We start from the raw sequence: 17,219 nt of genomic DNA, 5'->3' as shown, positions 1-17,219 counted from the left end.
GGCTTGAGTCAAGACCAGGGGTCCTGCCGGTCTTGGAGCCAGGTCTCCCACCCTACCCAGGTGGGGAGACTCACTGGTTGCCTTGCCCATTGCTGAACACAGCCTGCACACTGCCCAACCAGGGAGCCTAACCAGAGTGCACAGCCCTACTCCCGGTGTGGCCCCTGAATATGAGGGCACAGCCTGTGGTTTCCCCGCCCACTGGGTAAAACCAGTAGCCCTGTCTGGCCAGAGAATTCAGGGCCTAATCTTGCCTGATCAGGTTCCCCAGTGATCATGCGGGCCTTGGGGTCCATTCTGCTGCCCTGTGAGGGCAGGGAAGCTAACTCAGAGCCCCACCGACTACTGAGCATAGCACCCAGTCCTGACTGTCTAGGAAGCCGAACCAAAGAACCCAGGCAACAGTGGAGCCCATCCTCCAGCATCCCCCACCCCTCACTCAGACCTAAGGCAACGGCCTCACCCAAAAATGACCCCACCCCGCCCGGCAGCAGGGCCCACAGCTGGACATTCCCAGCAGACACATTCAGAAATCCAAAGTAAGCTGACTGATGAACGGTCTCTGCCTAAGCAAACCTACAAAACCTGGGAAAAGAAGACTACTTACTCATATGCATAGATACCAGTATAAAAAATGAACGATCACAAAACTCAGGAAACCATGAGGCTACCAAAGTAAACTAATAAAACTTTAATGACTGACCCTAAAAAAATAGAGATCTATGATCTGTCAAAGAATTCAGAATAATACCCAAACTTTAGTCAACTACAAGAAACACAGACACCAAATGAAATTAGGAAAACAACGCATGAACAATATGAAAAGTTCAACAAAGAAACTATTAAAAAACATTGGGGTGCCTGGGTGGCTCATTCGGTTAAGTGTCCGACTTCGGCTCAGGTCACGATCTCATGGTTCATGAGTTTGAGCCCCACATCAGGCTCTCTGCTGTCAGCTCAGCGCCTGGAGCCTGCTTTGGATTCTGTGTCTCCTCGCTCTCTGCCCCTCTCCCACTCGCACTCGGTCTCTCTCTCAAAAATAAAAACATTTAAAAAATTTGTTTTTAAATAAAAAATAAAAAATAACAACATCAACAGGGGCACCTGGGTGGCTCAGTCGGGTAAATGTTCCACTTCAGCTCAAGTCATGATCTCGTGGTTCGTGGGTTGTAGCCCTGTGTCGGGCTCCATGCTGACAGCTCAGAGCCCAGAGCCTGCTTCAGCTTCTGTGTCTCCCTCTCTCTCTCTGCCCCTCCCCTGCTTGCACTTTGTCTCTGTCTCTCAAAAATAATAAACATTAAAAAAAAATTTATATAAAAAAAAAAAACATCAACAGAAATCTTAGAGCTTAAAAATATGATGACTGAAGAACTCAATGGAGAGCTTTCAAAAGCAGACTTAACTAAGCAGAAGAAAGTTATCAGTGACCTAGAGGACAGGACATTTGAAATTATTCAGTCAGAGAAACAAAAAGAAAGAGTAAAGAACGCCTATGGGATTTATGGAACACCATCAAAAGAAATAATAATCACAGTATGAGAATTCTGGAAGGAGAAGAGAAAGAGAACAGGTCAGAAAGTATAATTAAAGCAGTAATGGTAACAACTGAAACTTCCCAAACCTGGGCAGAGAAATGGACATCCAGTTCCATGAGGCCCGAAGGACCCCAAATCGGTTGAACATGAATAGGGCTACACCAAAACACATTATAATTAAATTCTTAGAACTGAAACACAAAGAATTCTGAAAGCAATAAAAGAGGAGAGAGCAATTACACACAGGTAAACTCCCTAAGACCATAGGCAGATTTCTCAAAGGAAACATTTCAGGCCAGGAGGGACTAGGATGACATAGTCAAAATATTAAAATAAATGTCAACCAGGAATTCTATACTCAGTGAAGTTGTCCTTCAGAAATGAAGGAGAGATAAAGACTCTCCAGAAAAACAAAAAGCTGAGGGAGTGCATCACCACTTGTAAGACCAGCCTTCTTTGAGTGGAAGTAAAAGGACACTAAATAACATCATAGAAACATTAAAAGGTAGTATAAAACTCACTGAAAATGGTAAATATCTAATCAAAGATTCTGTACTATGGGAACAGTGGTGTAAAATTCACTTACAACTGTAGTTGAAAAGTTAAAAAGCAAACAGTAAAAGTAACCATGACTATAATAAACTTATTACTGAATACACAATACAAAAAACATGTAAACTATAACATCAATAACCTAAACTGTATTAAACACAAATGAATTAAATTCTACAAAGTAAGTAAAATGGCTGAATGGACTCAAAAGCAAGTTACAACTACATGCTATTTACAAGACTCACTTCAGCCTTAAAGACACACACACAGACTGAGTGAACAGATGGAAAAAGACCTTTCAAGAAATGATAAGAAAAAAAAAAAAGAGAAGCTGTACTTTTATCAGACAAGACAGACCTTAAAAATGGTAAAAAGAAATAAAGAAGGTCATTAAATAGTGACAAAGGGGTCAATCCACCAAGTTGATATAACAACTGCAAATATTTATGCATCCAACATCAGACAACCTAAATATATAAAGCAAAAGCTAACAGAGCTAAAAGGAGAAATAAACAGCAGTACAAAAACAATTGGGGACTTTAATATCCCACTCTCAAATCAACACGGATAAACAATTCAGACAGAATCAATAAGGGAAACGGCAGATTTGAACAACACAATGGAACAAATGGACCTAACAGACATAAAGAAATTTCTGACAATAGCAGAATACACCTTCATCTCAAGCACACACACAACATTTTCTAGGACACAAAATATGTTGAGCCACAAAACAAGCCTTGGCAAATTCAACAAGACTGATTATCATACCAAGTATCTTTTCCAAACACAGTGGTATGAAACTAGAAAATAACAGGAAAGAAATTGGAAACCTCACAAATAAATGGAAATTATACAATACTTTCCTGAACAACCAATGGTTTGAAAGAGAAATTCAAGAGGAAATTAAAGCAGCTTGAAATAAAAAGGGAAACAAAACATACCAAAACTTATAGGATGTAGCTAAAGCAGTTCTAAGAGGAAAGTTCATAGCAATAAACACCCACATTAGAAAACAAAGATCTCAAATAAACAACCTAACTCTGTGCTTCAAAGAACTAGAAAAAGAAGAACAAACTAAGCCCAAAGTTAGCAGAAGAAAGGAAATAACAAACATTAGGGCAGAAATAAATGACATAGAGAACAGGAAAGTAACAGAAAAAAAATTAACAAAACTAAAAGTTGGTTCTTGGATAAGATAAAATTGACAAATTTTTATCTAGACTAACCGAGGAGAAAAGAGAGAAGACCCAATCCAATAAAATTATAAATGAAAAAGAAGACATTATAGTTGACACCACAGAAATACAAAGGATCATAGGAACCTACTATGAACCAACAAACAGGGCAAGAAGAAGAAACAGAAAAATTCTTAGAAACATAAAGCCTACCAACACTGAATTAGGAAGAAATAAAAAAAACCTGAACAGCCCAATTACTGGTAAGATTGACTCGGTAATCAAAAATCTGTCAGCAAAGAAAAAAGCCCAGGGCCAGTTGGCTTCCCTGGTCAATTTTACCAAATATTTAAAGAATTAACAACAATCCTTCTCAAAGTCTTCCCAAAAAATCAAATAGGAAGGAATGCCCCAAACTCATTTTATGAGGCCAGCACTACCCTAATACCAAAGCCAGAAACAACACTACAAAAACAAAACTACAGGCCAATATCCCTGATAAATACAGATGTAAAAATTCTCAATAAAATACTAGCAAACCTAATTCAGCAGCACATTAAAAAGATCACTCCTATGGAAGCCAGTTTGACAATAAATTATATTTAAAAAAAAACCAGACCGGGGCCTGGTTGGCTCAGTCAGTTGAGCAGCTGACTTCAGCTCAGGTCATGATCTTGCAGTCCGTGAGATCGAGCCCCACGTCGGGCTCTGTGCTGACAGCTCAGAGCCTGGAGCCTGTTTCAGATTCTGTGTCTCCCTCTCTCTGACCCTCCCCTGTTCATGCTCTGTCTCTCCCTGTCTCAAAAATAAATAAAAACGTGAAAAAAAAAATTTAAAAAAAAAAACCAGGCCATTCACCATGATCAAGTGGTGATCATGATCAAGTTCAACATACACACATCAATGTGATATATCACATTCACACAACGAAAAAAATCAGATCACCATCTCAACAGATGCAGAACAAGCATCTGACAAAATTTAACACCCATTCGTGATTAAGAATTCTTAACCAATTCAGTATAAAAGAAATGTATCTAGGAGCACCTGGGTGGCTCAGTCAGCTGATCATCCTATTTTAGCTCAGGTCATGATCTCATGGTTCATGAGTTCGTGCCCTGTGTTGGGCTCTGTGTAGACAAGCTCAGAGCCTGGAGCCTACTTCAAATTCTGTCTCCCTCTCTCTCTGCCCTCCCCTGCTTGTGCTCTCTCTCGCTCTTGAAAGTTAGAAAAAAAAAAAATTTTTTTTTTGGGGCCCCTGGGTGGCGCAGTCGGTTGGGCGTCCGACTTCAGCCAGGTCACGATCTCGCGGTCCGTGAGTTCGAGCCCCGCGTCAGGCTCTGGGCTGATGGCTCAGAGCCTGGAGCCTGTTTCCGATTCTGTGTCTCCCTCTCTCTCTGCCCCTCCCCCGTTCATGCTCTGTCTCTCTCTGTCCCAAAAATAAATAAACGTTGAAAAAAAAAAAAATTTTAAAAAAAAAAATTTTTTTTTTTTAAATAAAAAAAAATTTGAAATGTGGGTGCCTGGGTGGCTCAGTCGGTTGAGCAACTGACTTCAGCTTGGGTCATGATCTCACAGTTTATGGGTTCGAGCCCCACGTCAGGCTCTGTGTGGACAAGCTCGGAGCCTGGAGCCTGCTTCGGATTCTGTGTCTCCTTCTCTCTCTGCCCCTCCCCCACTCACATTCTGTCTCTCTCTCTCGCTCTCAAAAATAAACATTTAAAAAATGTTTTTAAAAAAGAAATGTACCTCAATTGAATAAAGGCCGTACATGACAAGCCCACAGCTAAACTCACATTCAATGGCAACAGGTTGAAAGCTTTTCTTCTAAGATTAGGAACACTACAAAGATGCCCACTCTCACCACCCCTATTCAACCTAGTATTGAAAATCCTAGACTCCACCAAAAACAGACCAAATCAATGAATTCAATAAAGTTAAGGATACAAAATTAACATACAAAAATTAGTAGTATTTCTATACAGTAACAATGAATTCTCTGAAAAAGAAATAAAGAAAATGATCCTATTTACAACAGCATCAAAAACAAGGAAATACTTAGGCATAAACTTAATGAAGGAAGTAAAAGATCTCTAACCTGCAAACTACAGTGATGAAAGAAATTGAAGACACAAATAAAGGGAAAGGTATCCCACATTCATGGATTGGAAGAATATTGTTAAAATGTCCTACTACCCAACCACCATATATAGAATCGGTGTAATCCATATCAAGATTCCAATGGCATTTTTTATGGAAGTAGGAAAAAAAAACAAATCTAAAATCTGTATTTAACCACAAAGGCCCCTGAACAGCCAAAGTAATCTTGAGAAAGAACAAAGTGGGACTTCCAGATTTCAAGCTACATTATTAAGCCATAGTTATTAAAACAGTCTGATTGGCCTAAAAACAGATACATAGACTAATGGAACAGAATCAAGAGCCCAGAAATAAATCTATGCATGTATGGTCAACTAGTATCTCACAAAGGAGCCAAGAATACTCAATAAAGACAAGACAGTCTCTTCAATAATGCCCAGTGCTGGGGAAACTGGACAGTCGCATGTAAAAGAGTGAAACTGAATGCCTATCTTACACAACTCACAAGAATTAACTTGAAATGAATTAAACACTTAAATGTAAGACTTGAAACTGTAAAACTCCTAGAAGAAAACATAGGGAAAAAAACTCCTGGACATGGGTCTTGGCAATGATTTTTTGGGTATGAAACCCAAAGCACAAGCAACAAAATAAAAAATAAGTATGTGAGACTCTGTCAAATTAAAAAGCTTCTGCACAGCAAAAGAAACCATCAGCAAAATGGAAAGACCTATGAAATGGGATTTGCAAACCACATACCAGATAAGGGGTTAATATCCAAAATATATAAAGAACTCATACCCCTCAAAACACATGCGTGCGCGCGCGCGCACACACAAACACACACACACACACACACACACACACACACACACACACACTAAAAACCCAAACAATCCAATTTTAAAAACAGGTAAAGGACCCAAACAGACATTTTTCCAAAGATACACGTGGCCAACAGGTACATAAGAAAGTCCTCAACATCACTAATTAACAGGGAAATTCAAAACAAAACCGTAACAAGATATCGCCTCACACCTGTTAGAATGGCCATCATTTAGAAGACAAGAGGTAACAAATGCTGGTGAGGAAATGGAGAACAGGAAACCCTCGTGCACTGCTGGTGGGACTGTAAAATGGTGCAGCCACTGTGAAGAACAGGATGGAGGTTCCTCAAAAGTTAAAAATAGAACCACCATATGTTTCAGCATTCCTACCTTTGGTAACGTATCTAAAGGAAACAAAAACACTATGTCAAAGAGCTTTCTGCACCCCATGTTCACTGAGCATTAGTCACAAAAGCCAAGACATGGAAACAACCCAAGTGTCCACTGACAGGTGAATGGATAAAGAGGCTGTGGTATACACACACACACACACTCTCTCTCTCTCTCTCTCTCTCTCTCTCTCTCTCTCTCTCTCTCTCTCTCTCTCTCCGCCCCCCCCCCACACACATGGTATGAAATATGTATATTACACACATATAACATGGAATAGTACTCAACCATAAGGAAGAAGGAAATCCTGCTGTTTGTGACTCATGGATGGAATTTGAGGGCATTATGCTAAGTGAAATAAGCCAGACGGACATAGAGAAATACTGCATGATCTCATACATGCCATCTACAATCTATTAAAAAAGAGCCCAAGAGTGAGAGAGCGATAGACAAACTAACTCATAAAGATCAGATTTGTGGTTACCAGAGGAAGGGGCTTGGATGAGAGAATTGGATGAATGTGGTCAAAAGGTAAAAATGTCCAATTTTTCTAGAATAAATCAGTACCAGGGAGGTACTGCACAGCACGATGACAGTTAACACTACGGTAGGACCACGGGAAAGTCGTGAAGAGAGTAAATACTAAGAGTTCTAATCACAAAGACAAAACTGTTTTCGTTCTCTTATTTTTGTACCTGCAGGAGACGACAGATGGTAACTAAATTTATTGTGGTGATCATTTCACAATACATAGAAGTCAAGTTATTGTACTATATACCTGGAGCTTACCCAGTACTATGTCAATTATATCTTAATAAAACTGGGAAAAGGAAATGACACAGAGTTATAAACATTATTAAATTTTATTAACAAAAACTTTGTACATTTTCTTTAATACATGTGGAATTTTACATCTAGGTAAAATAACAACACATTCAAAATTTACCATTTATACAAATTGTTACAGAATAACAACCAGTGGGTTAAATAAGTAAAATAAACCACACCGATTTTTTTAATTATCTACAAAAGATTTGACTTTCTTTAAAATTCCCCTGAACATATAAAAATAAATTAATTTTACTTTTCAATTAAATCTACCAATTAGAAATATTACAAATCAAAATATCAATGTTATGAATTTTTCACAATACAAAACAGATTCACAAAACCTTATTTACAGAAATGAGGTAAGAACTGTGCAATGTTTAACCAAGAGACATATTGCAGAATTAACATGTTCTTCCAGCTAAGTACACAGTGGAGGTCTAATTACAGCTGGGTCTTTTCCACTAATAATTCACACATTTGAGAACAGTTCAGTGATTACATCCCCAATTGTTTAATTTCTACTCTGCCATACCGTCACCCCAGGGGCGTGGCTACCCCAAGTGTAAGGACTGTAAATACAGATTTCACCTGTTTCAGGAACTGCAGTTGTTCGGTCTGTTTGAAATCACTGTCAGTAAACGGGAAGCTGTTTAAATTAACAACAACAACAACAAAAAACAAAGTAAAAAAAATAAACTAAAAACCTTACCAAATCCACTCATTTTTCTTGTGACTCATTAGTGGATAAACACCCAGGTAATAGTTTTGCCTGAGCTATCTACAGTGGCATAGAAAGTTTTCAATCAAGGCAGAAGCACGGGGAAGGCTGCTGTGCGGCACCGACTGCTCCCACTACTCACAGGACTGACGACGCTGCAGGCTCGGCTGTCCAGAGCCGTTTCAACACAACGGAGGTACGAACAGGCACTTGATTCAGGCCAAACCCTGCCAGCAGTTTCCAGAGTGGCCCCTCTTTCTGAAAGAAATCTTTCACTTTGAATTGATCTGGTTCCCCCAGCAGCCTTAGAACTCACTTAACTCAAAATATGAGTAGTTAACTTTAAAACACGAGTAGGTCTAAGCACTTTAAAAAAAAAAAAAAAAAAAGTGTTTAGCAAAAGAAAATTACCTTTAGCAGAAGCAGACATTACTAGCCTAACTTGATTACCAAAATTGGCCAAATCCCATCATAAAGAAAATTTTTAGAACAAAGATTGCCAAGTCCCAGTTGATGACCTATTAATTTGCAATATTTAACCAATAAAACTCCAATAGAAGAAATTGGGACAGTTCCTTAAAATCTGTCTTAAGATCGGACTCACAGAGCAAGCATACTGTAACCCAAACAAAAGACTGTATTTCATATTCCAACTTGCACAACAAAATCAAAGTTTATAATGGAACACGTCTTTAGTTTTGCTGTTCATCTCTCCAATTTATAACAAAATGAGTTGTGCACCAACTATATTAAATTTCTCTTAGGTTGATAAATTCATTGCATGTAAATTATTTCATTGACAAAAGTTAGTTATTAAATTTTTTTCTCAAAGTTCAAAAAAATCTGGGTTGAGGGATGGGGGGCATGGAAATTCCATTTCAGTGCAACAAAGCAACAAGAAAATTAACCAAAGCCTTACAAGAATGTCCTTGTGGCAATTAATCCTTAGCTGTGCAGTTCATTTCTTGTCGCATTTCTTCATAGGTGTAGGAGGGCTGCAATGGCAGCCAGATCAAGTGCTAGAGCAGCAGGAGAGGCAATTTCTAGAGGTTTCTCAAGTGTCAACTTTTCTCTTGAGTGACAGGCCCAGTTTTATCACTAAGTCTCTGCAGTTAAACAAAATCAAAGGCATTAGCTAAACGAATTTGTGGCCCACACTTGAGGTAACCTTCTCTTAAACTGGAATTAAAACTGAGATAAATGGTGGTACATATGGTTATTCCAATTTTCTACAAGTTGGCATGACTACTTCTCCGCACAATATAAAGACATGAATTTACTGATAAACATTATTGGCTGCTTTATATTAACTTCAGCAGGGCACAAAGACAGAAGTGCCCACCTGAAGGTCAGAAGTAGAGAACGGATGTAAATATCATCCCCCAAATTGACTTTTTCCACAAAAGTAGTAACATGGTGTTGTAGAAAATGAACTAAGAAAGTCATAGTTCTGATCCCACATGTCCTATTTGTCCCTTAAGCTTTAATCTCTTTGAGTCTCCTTTTTACTATCTATAAAAAAATTTTAAAGTCTTCAAAGACTGAAATCACATATACTATTGTATCTAACGGAGATAACATTATAACACAGAGTAGGGTACTCAGAAATATTATTTCCCAGCCTTGCTTTTCTCCCATTAGGTCATACTGCTTATTTTCCTTATTTACTATTGTGGTTTTCCATTATTTTAAAACCAAAAGCTTTTCCATTAAAATTTGCATTCCATTAGAAAATGCATCCCAGTACAACTCAGGAAAGGGCAGCTTATAAATCCACGCGCACCTCGTTTTGTTGAGCTTCGCTTTATTGCGCCCCCCTCAAACGGAAGGTCTGTGGCAACCTTGTGTCAACCAAGTCTGTTGCTGCTATTTTCCAACAGCATTTGCTCAATTCGTACCTCTATGCCACATTTTAGTAATTCTTGCAGTATTTCAAACTTTCTCATTATTATTATAATCGTCATGGGGGTCTGTGATCAGTGATTACAACTTGCCGAAAGCTCAGATGATAGCACTTTTTCAGCAATGAAAAGCAGTTTCGATTTAAGGTATGTACTTTGTTCTCTTAGACATAATGCTGCCGCACACTTAACAGACTACGGTACAGTGTAATTTTTATATGCCCTGGGAGCAAAACAATTCATTTGTCTCGCTTTGTTATTGTTACAGTATTTGCTTTGTTGCAGTGGTTAACAGTGGCACTGAACTCCCACTACCTTCAGGGTAAACCCGTAATTTGCTTTTTTAACACAAGAAAAAATTGAGAAAGGAGAAAAACGGTGTAAGAAGTTCCTACATGAATACAGAATCACTGAAATTTCCCACGTCTGGGAAACACTGGAGAGGTGACGAGGTTTGTGATAATGACAGTATTCACCATCAGGAAGTCAGAGAAACAGTGGGGCAAAGGCACCGAAGAGTTGATGACAACCAATAAACCTGTATTTTGAACCAACTCTTGTTCACTAAAGACAAACTAAAGCTTCTGAGGACAAACAGCACAGTAAACAGCAAGCTTTCAAAGTGACAGAAAAGAGCAAACATGGTGACTTTCCACACCGTTATCTGCCAAGTGTCCCACCGCATTGTTTCCCTTCTTCCTTTTCCTGACGTCCAGTCTCCATTCTCTATCCCAATATCCTTCCTCTAACACGGCTCTGCCCTGAACTCAAATTTAGGGGAAACATTTATACTCCAGTAAAGTAGACCTGATTGAAGGGGGGAATTAATAGAAAGAAACAGCCTCAAAATGTGTGCTGCTATATGGACAGTACACTGTCCCTGCATTTATTTTTAATTTATCTTCACGTGTACGGTGAAAGGGTAAGATGCTGTCAGTTAAAGGAAATTAATAAAAAATTTAAATTCCATTACAAATGTGATTATGATTTACTTTCTTTTTAAAATTCATCTGGCAGAGTAACTGGAGTGCCCTAAAATTTATGTATTAATCTTATTATAAATATAGTTCAGTTTTAGAAAGTACTTTAAAGCAAAATAAAAATATTCCAAAATTATCTAGACTGGTTTTATAATTACAGATTAGACAGAGATCCTCAAAAAACCCCAACTATTAACTTTTGAATGGACTGTCCCATACCACTTACTACATAGCTAAAATACATTTTCATTTTCAAATTGCTAAATTATAAAACGTCCTTCAAACCATATGCACAAATTTAAACCAATATACTCAGGGGACATAGAAACTGGCTTGGGTCCTTCATGTTTACACTGGCCAGCTGCTGAAACAACTGGTTTTAAGATGAAATTATCAGGGGAATAATACATCTAAAAAACAGTAAGAGAGGAAAACTAGAGACAGTCATCTCTGATTAATCAATACAATTCTTTCCCTAATTCCACGAGACAGGATAAGGCAAAGACACTTACCGTTACTTTCTGACTTGCACCGTCGCCGTGGATGGTGAGGAAGGGGTTGGTGGTCGCGGGGTGAAGCGGCGGCGCCTGGGTGCCCGCGAGCAGGTTGTTGATCGGTATTTGCGTGGGCCCAGGCATCTGGAGCTGCTGTAGCTCAGGCTGGTGGTGCTGCTGGTGGTGGTGCTGTTGCATCAACTGATACAGGAGGGCCTGATGTTGTTCCTTAGGGAAGAACATGTGCGACAAGATGAGTTCCCAGGCACAGAATTCAGCAGGCAGTGAAGCCTGACTTTCTGTTTTCTTCTTTACATTAGATAATACTAGATATTTAAATAGAGGTCACATTCATACTACTAAGAAAGAAAACGAGTATCTCATCCAGAAAAATACACTGCACTAGGTAATAACCATCTGCTATAAAATGTCTGTATTATTAGTGAATGGCGTATTTTCAAAACAGGGCAAACCAATATAGGAGATCTCTATTCAAATTAGGTTATCCATGATAATGAAGGGCAGCAGGAGCCTAGAAGTCACAAGTTATCTGGATCTGACTTCAGAAGGTGGGCCATTCTCATTCTCAATTCTGGGAACCTAAAGACACTTTCCAATTTCTCATTCACGTCAACAGAGAGTGCTCTCTTGCTGTAGTTATGAGACTACTCTTTGCAGCAAATATGTATTTTATTTCTTGAGTGTTTTACTATGTGCCAGCCAATGTTTTGAGACATATCAGTGGGGGGAAAAAAATCTCTGCCCTCTGTGTCTCAGCCTGGTGGGGGGAAGAGGGAGAGACAAACAAAAATGTTACCATGTGATTATTGGTAAGGATCCAGGTAAACAGAAGGGTAAGACAGTACAGCAGGGGTGAAAGTCTGAAACACATTGGTCAGGGCAGTTCGCACTTAGACAAGGACTTGGGAGGCAAGGAGGGAATTCGCTACGTGGGTATGGGGGAAGGGAGGGGACTTCTAGGCCGATGAAGCAGCCAGTGCTAAGGGGCGATGTGGGGGTATACCCAGTGTGATCAGGGAACAGCCAGGAGCCCGGGGGGCAGGCAAGAGACAAGTGCACAAGTAGGACACGTGAGAAATGTGGGCCTCACGGTGGTAGGCCGTGAACACTCTGGCTTCTGCTCAGAGGAATAAGGGAAGCCGAGGAGGGATGCAGTCTGACTTGGGACTTCTTGATGGATTCAATGTGAGGCATCAGACAGGAATGAAGGATGACTGCAAGGTTTTTGGCTTGAGCAACTACAAGTAGGGTGCTGGCTTTGGCTAAGGTAGGCAAAACTACTGGTGGAGCAGGTTTGTAATAGATCAGCAGTGCAGTGTTGGACGTGTTATGCTTGAAATGTCCGTTAAAATACCCAAGTGGAGATCTCAAATAAGCAGCTGGATACAGGAGTCTGAAATTCCAGAGAGGGGCCTGGGCTGACGAGGGAACATCCACACATATTTCAAGCTGGAATGGAGGATGGGATTTAAGTTCTTTGACTGGAGGAGGAGATCACTGAAATCTAGGATACTCTAAAACTGAGAGGCTGAGGTGGAGAGGAGGAGGACCCAGGAAAGAGGCTAAAAAGGAATGAATGGTTAGGTAGGAAGAACACCAAGATAATGTGGTATCCTGAAGGCTAAGGGAAGAAAGCGTTGCAAGGAGGAGGGAGTGATCAACTCTGTCAAATGCTGTTGCCAGATCAAGTAGGAAGAAGAACGACAACTGTCCACTGGACTTGGCAGTACGAAGGCCATTCTGGCAAGCAGAAAACGGGGCAGCAGTTGGTGGGGCTGGGGAATGGCCAAGCAAGAGTTTTTCTTAAAATGAGAGAAGTAAGTATGCCTTAAAATAAAACGTGATGCCTGTAAATGAACAAATGTCACCCCACAACCTTGGCCGACAAAGAAAAGGTAGAGTTTAAACCACTTCGGTTCTCGTGGCCTCTAAGCACGAGGCTATGCTAAAACCTCCTAATCAACCATGTTCTAGAAATGAGACTATTATAATCTTGATTAACAGGAAGAACCCCCAATAAACTGAATTTTAGTACTTCACATTAAGATGAGAAAGAGATAAGAAAACAAGGCCACAATTTAGTGCAACCATTAAAGAAGAATTTATATACGATCTCTCTTTTTACCACCGTAAGAACAGTAACAGTGAAAATGATGATCCAGAATCAAAACAAGTATTTTCAATATATTTTTGACTAAAGCAAAAAGTGGGTAGATACATTTTATTTTCAAAGATTTTAATTTTTTTAAGAAGATTTAAAAATATGTTTTTAAGTTTATTTATTTTGAGATAGAGTGTGCATGAGCAAGTGGGGGAGGGGCAGAGAGTGAGAGGGGGAGAGAGAGAATCCCAAGCAGGCTCTGCACTGTCAGTGCAGAGCCCAATGCAGGGCTCAAACCCAGGAACTAGGAGATCATGACCTGAGCCGAAGTCAGACGCTTAACTGACTGAACCACCCGGGCGCCCCACTTTTTTCTTTTTAAGTAGGCTTCACGCTTAGCACAGAGCCCACAGCGGGGCCTGAACTCACAAATCCAAGATCAAGACCTGAGCTGAGATCAAGGGTCTGACACTTAAGTGACTGAGCCACCCAGGCACCACCCCCACCCCACCCAGGCAGTAGACACATTTTAGAAAAAAATTACAAACAAAGGCTAAAATTCTGAGTTAATTAACCAAGCAGTCCAACTCAATGAAGTACGCTAAGGAAATAGAGCTGGACAGAGTCACTGACCACATCTAACCCCGTCTCGCTTTAAGTTTATGACTGCACAGGGCCAGTCAGAGTGTCCTTGCATGTGAGCCACACACTTCCAATCTTTTTTTTTTCTTTTTTTAAACACTTTGGGGTTTTTTTTGTTTTTTTTTTTTTAAATTTTTTTTTCAACGTTTTTTATTTATTTTTGGGACAGAGAGAGACAGAGCATGAACGGGGGAGGGGCAGAGAGAGAGGGAGACACAGAACCGGAAACAGGCTCCAGGCTCCGAGCCGTCAGCCCAGAGCCCGACGCGGGGCTCGAACTCACGGACCGCGAGATCGTGACCTGGCTGAAGTCGGACGCTTAACCGACTGCGCCACCCAGGCGCCCCTAAACACTTTGTTTTTAAGTAAATCTCTACACCCAACACGGGGCTCGAACTTACAACCCCAAGATCAGCAGTCATATGCTCTACCAACTGAGCCAGCCAGGCACACCTCCCCCCCCCCCCCCCCCCCCCCCCCCCCCCCGGCACATGTGCGCGCGCGCGCACACACACACACACACACACACTTCCAATCTTGGTCAATTCTTCCTCTCTTCTTCAAGACACCTATTCCACGTTTACTTCTCACCAAAAGCACAACTGCCAAAAACCTCTAGACAGCCAAATCCAGTGGTCAGTTCTTGTCCTCCCAGAAACACTTTACACAACTTGAGTCTTACCTTTGTTCAGATATTTATATTTCTGCATCCTTTCCTTGGACTCCAGACTCCTACAACTGTCCAGTCCACATCTCACCTGAACATCTAAACACACGTGGCAAACTCGGCCTGCCTGTAACAGAACTTCCGTTTTCTCGGCAAAACCTGCTGCTCCTCCGAGTCTTCCAAATCTCAGGAAGACTCAACACCCAACTGTTTGGGACTCCTCTTTACCTTGAATGTCTGACAAACAAGTCTTGTTGGTTCTATCTTCAAAATACACAATCCCCGACAGTCGCCTGCCCTTACTTACACTGTTCTACGACACCACATCTTGTCTGCGAACTACTCCAACAGCCTCCCTGTTTCTTCTTTTGCCACCATCTCCCCTCCCGACACATACAATCTCCCATGCAACAGCTAAGCCGATCTTTTAAAAATGTGAATTGTTATATCACTGTTATTCTGTTCACATCCTCCAATTAATTCTTTAAAATAATCCTCCAAGGAAAAGTGAGGCTATATGCAACAAGACTTTAAAAGTTGAGATACTTATTAAAACGAGGTGATTAGTACACTATATACTATTTTGACACATTTGACAATTTCCACAATAGACAAGCTTAAAAAAACGCGAATGGCTTTTCATCATACTTAACATCTACATTTCCTGCCCCAGACGGCCAAACAAGGCCCACCTGTGACCTCCTTTCCTCTGCACCAGCCTCTCTCTTATTCTGCAGTCATGCCGGCCTTTCTAGTGTTCACAACATAAACACATGCAGTCTTTCACAAGTGTCTCCCTTCCATTCACCCATGCCCCAAATTCACGCTCCTTCAACTGTTAATTCAGGTCTGTACTCAAAAGTCACATACGCAAAGAGGCAAGACTCTCTTATGTAGAAAGGCCCCCGTCCCACTGTTCCTCTGTCCCCTCATCTTCCTTTATTTTTCTTCTCAGTACCTCACTACCAAAAGCTATACATGTATTTATCGTCCATCTCCACTGTCAGAGCGAAACTCCGTGAAAATACAAAGTCGCCCTCATCACATCACCATGGTCTCCAAGAGGACCACGCTACATGGTCTAATATTCGTAAATGAATAGGTAATAATGTCGCCACAGGTACCACAGACTATACCAAATGGCAAGACAAACTGTTTTTGGGTGACGCATCCCATAATGCTGTTCACAAAGTGGATAACCTATACCCACACTGAACGCCTATTACAACTTGGGTCACTTGCTCCTAATAAAAATCAAGTATTATCAAAACGCAGAACTTACTGGCGTGAGCTGCTGAGAATTTAACAACTGCTGAAACTGCTGTTGGTGAAGATATATCTGTCTTTGCTGGTCAGAAAGTAATCCTAGTCCTGAGGCACTGAAAAACGATTACAATTCTTACTTTCTACTAGATACCTTTAATGGTTTTTAACATGTAAAATGAAAGACAACTTTACAACTTGACGTTCAATAAGTTAGCAAAGTCAAATTTTTAAACACAACACTTTCTGATCACAAAATCATGCACAAATATCTTATTTCCCCTTCTCTCTGTACACAGATGAACAAGAATTCACATTGTCAAGAAACGTTTTGTTTTCCTTCTTATTATAAACCAAGAAGGCACTAAGTATTTTATGGAATAGAAATTTAAATGTGTTTGTAACATACATGTAATAATTTTTATTTATTTAAGGAGAATTTAACCCATACTAAGTAAGACATATGTAAAACAAAGAAAGAATTTCAACTACTAATTGACTTGACCTAACCTTTTTTTTTAATGGTCCCAATGGTCAGTAAAATTAAGCACCAATCAAAAGGGAGCCAGAAGAAATAGTTTAGTATCCCCTGCAATCCATTTAAAATGATTTATTCCTCAAAAGTATGTTCGATAACAACATGGCTTTAGTCTCCCTATTTTGAAGTCAAATGAAATGCCAGTACAATGAAACAGTTTCACTCACTGGAAATTCAAGATAAATATTTGACCTTCACCGGTACCAAAAGCTTTGATTATAAAATTAGCAAAATTGCATAGCTCAATTTTAAGAAATCAATATTCATATGTGATCTCATTACAATACTGTTTTTCTTCGGAATTTATGATACATGAAGGTATCGTAAGGGGATGAAGGTACAAGGGGAGAGAACACAGATCAAGAATGAAATTTTTCGCACAGATTATATTTCATGCTTTGCTACTAACAGTGATTTCATTTTGTTTTAATCTGAATGACTTAAGTTTCAAAAACAGTTCTCACAATAACACAGTTGGCCT

The 17,219-nt window shown here is 40.0% G+C and overlaps 1 protein-coding gene across 13 annotated transcripts in view; it reads right to left on the bottom strand.

Moving 5' to 3' along the window:
* Positions 1 to 7,426: 7,426 nt before the first annotated feature.
* Positions 7,427 to 17,219, bottom strand: part of MLLT10 (MLLT10 histone lysine methyltransferase DOT1L cofactor) — a 243,168-nt gene continuing 233,375 nt past the window's right edge. For 12 of the 13 annotated variants that reach the window (XM_030321048.1, XM_030321047.1, XM_030321046.1 and 9 more), the window contains 3 exons: positions 16,220 to 16,316; positions 11,525 to 11,734; positions 7,427 to 9,237 (listed from right to left, as the gene is read on the bottom strand). In XM_030321048.1, the coding sequence (XP_030176908.1) occupies positions 9,193 to 9,237; positions 11,525 to 11,734; positions 16,220 to 16,316 (352 nt within the window). In that variant the 3' untranslated portion in view covers positions 7,427 to 9,192. Of the gene's footprint in view, positions 9,238 to 11,524; positions 11,735 to 16,219; positions 16,317 to 17,219 lie in introns of those variants that run through there. The other variant, XM_030321054.1, reaches the window with a different exon arrangement.

The sequence above is a fragment of the Lynx canadensis genome, chromosome B4, assembly GCF_007474595.2.
Source record: "Lynx canadensis isolate LIC74 chromosome B4, mLynCan4.pri.v2, whole genome shotgun sequence".
Lineage (NCBI taxonomy): Eukaryota > Metazoa > Chordata > Mammalia > Carnivora > Felidae > Lynx > Lynx canadensis.
Note: the sequence above shows the minus strand (reverse complement) of the source record. Positions and strands in the feature narration are given on the sequence as shown.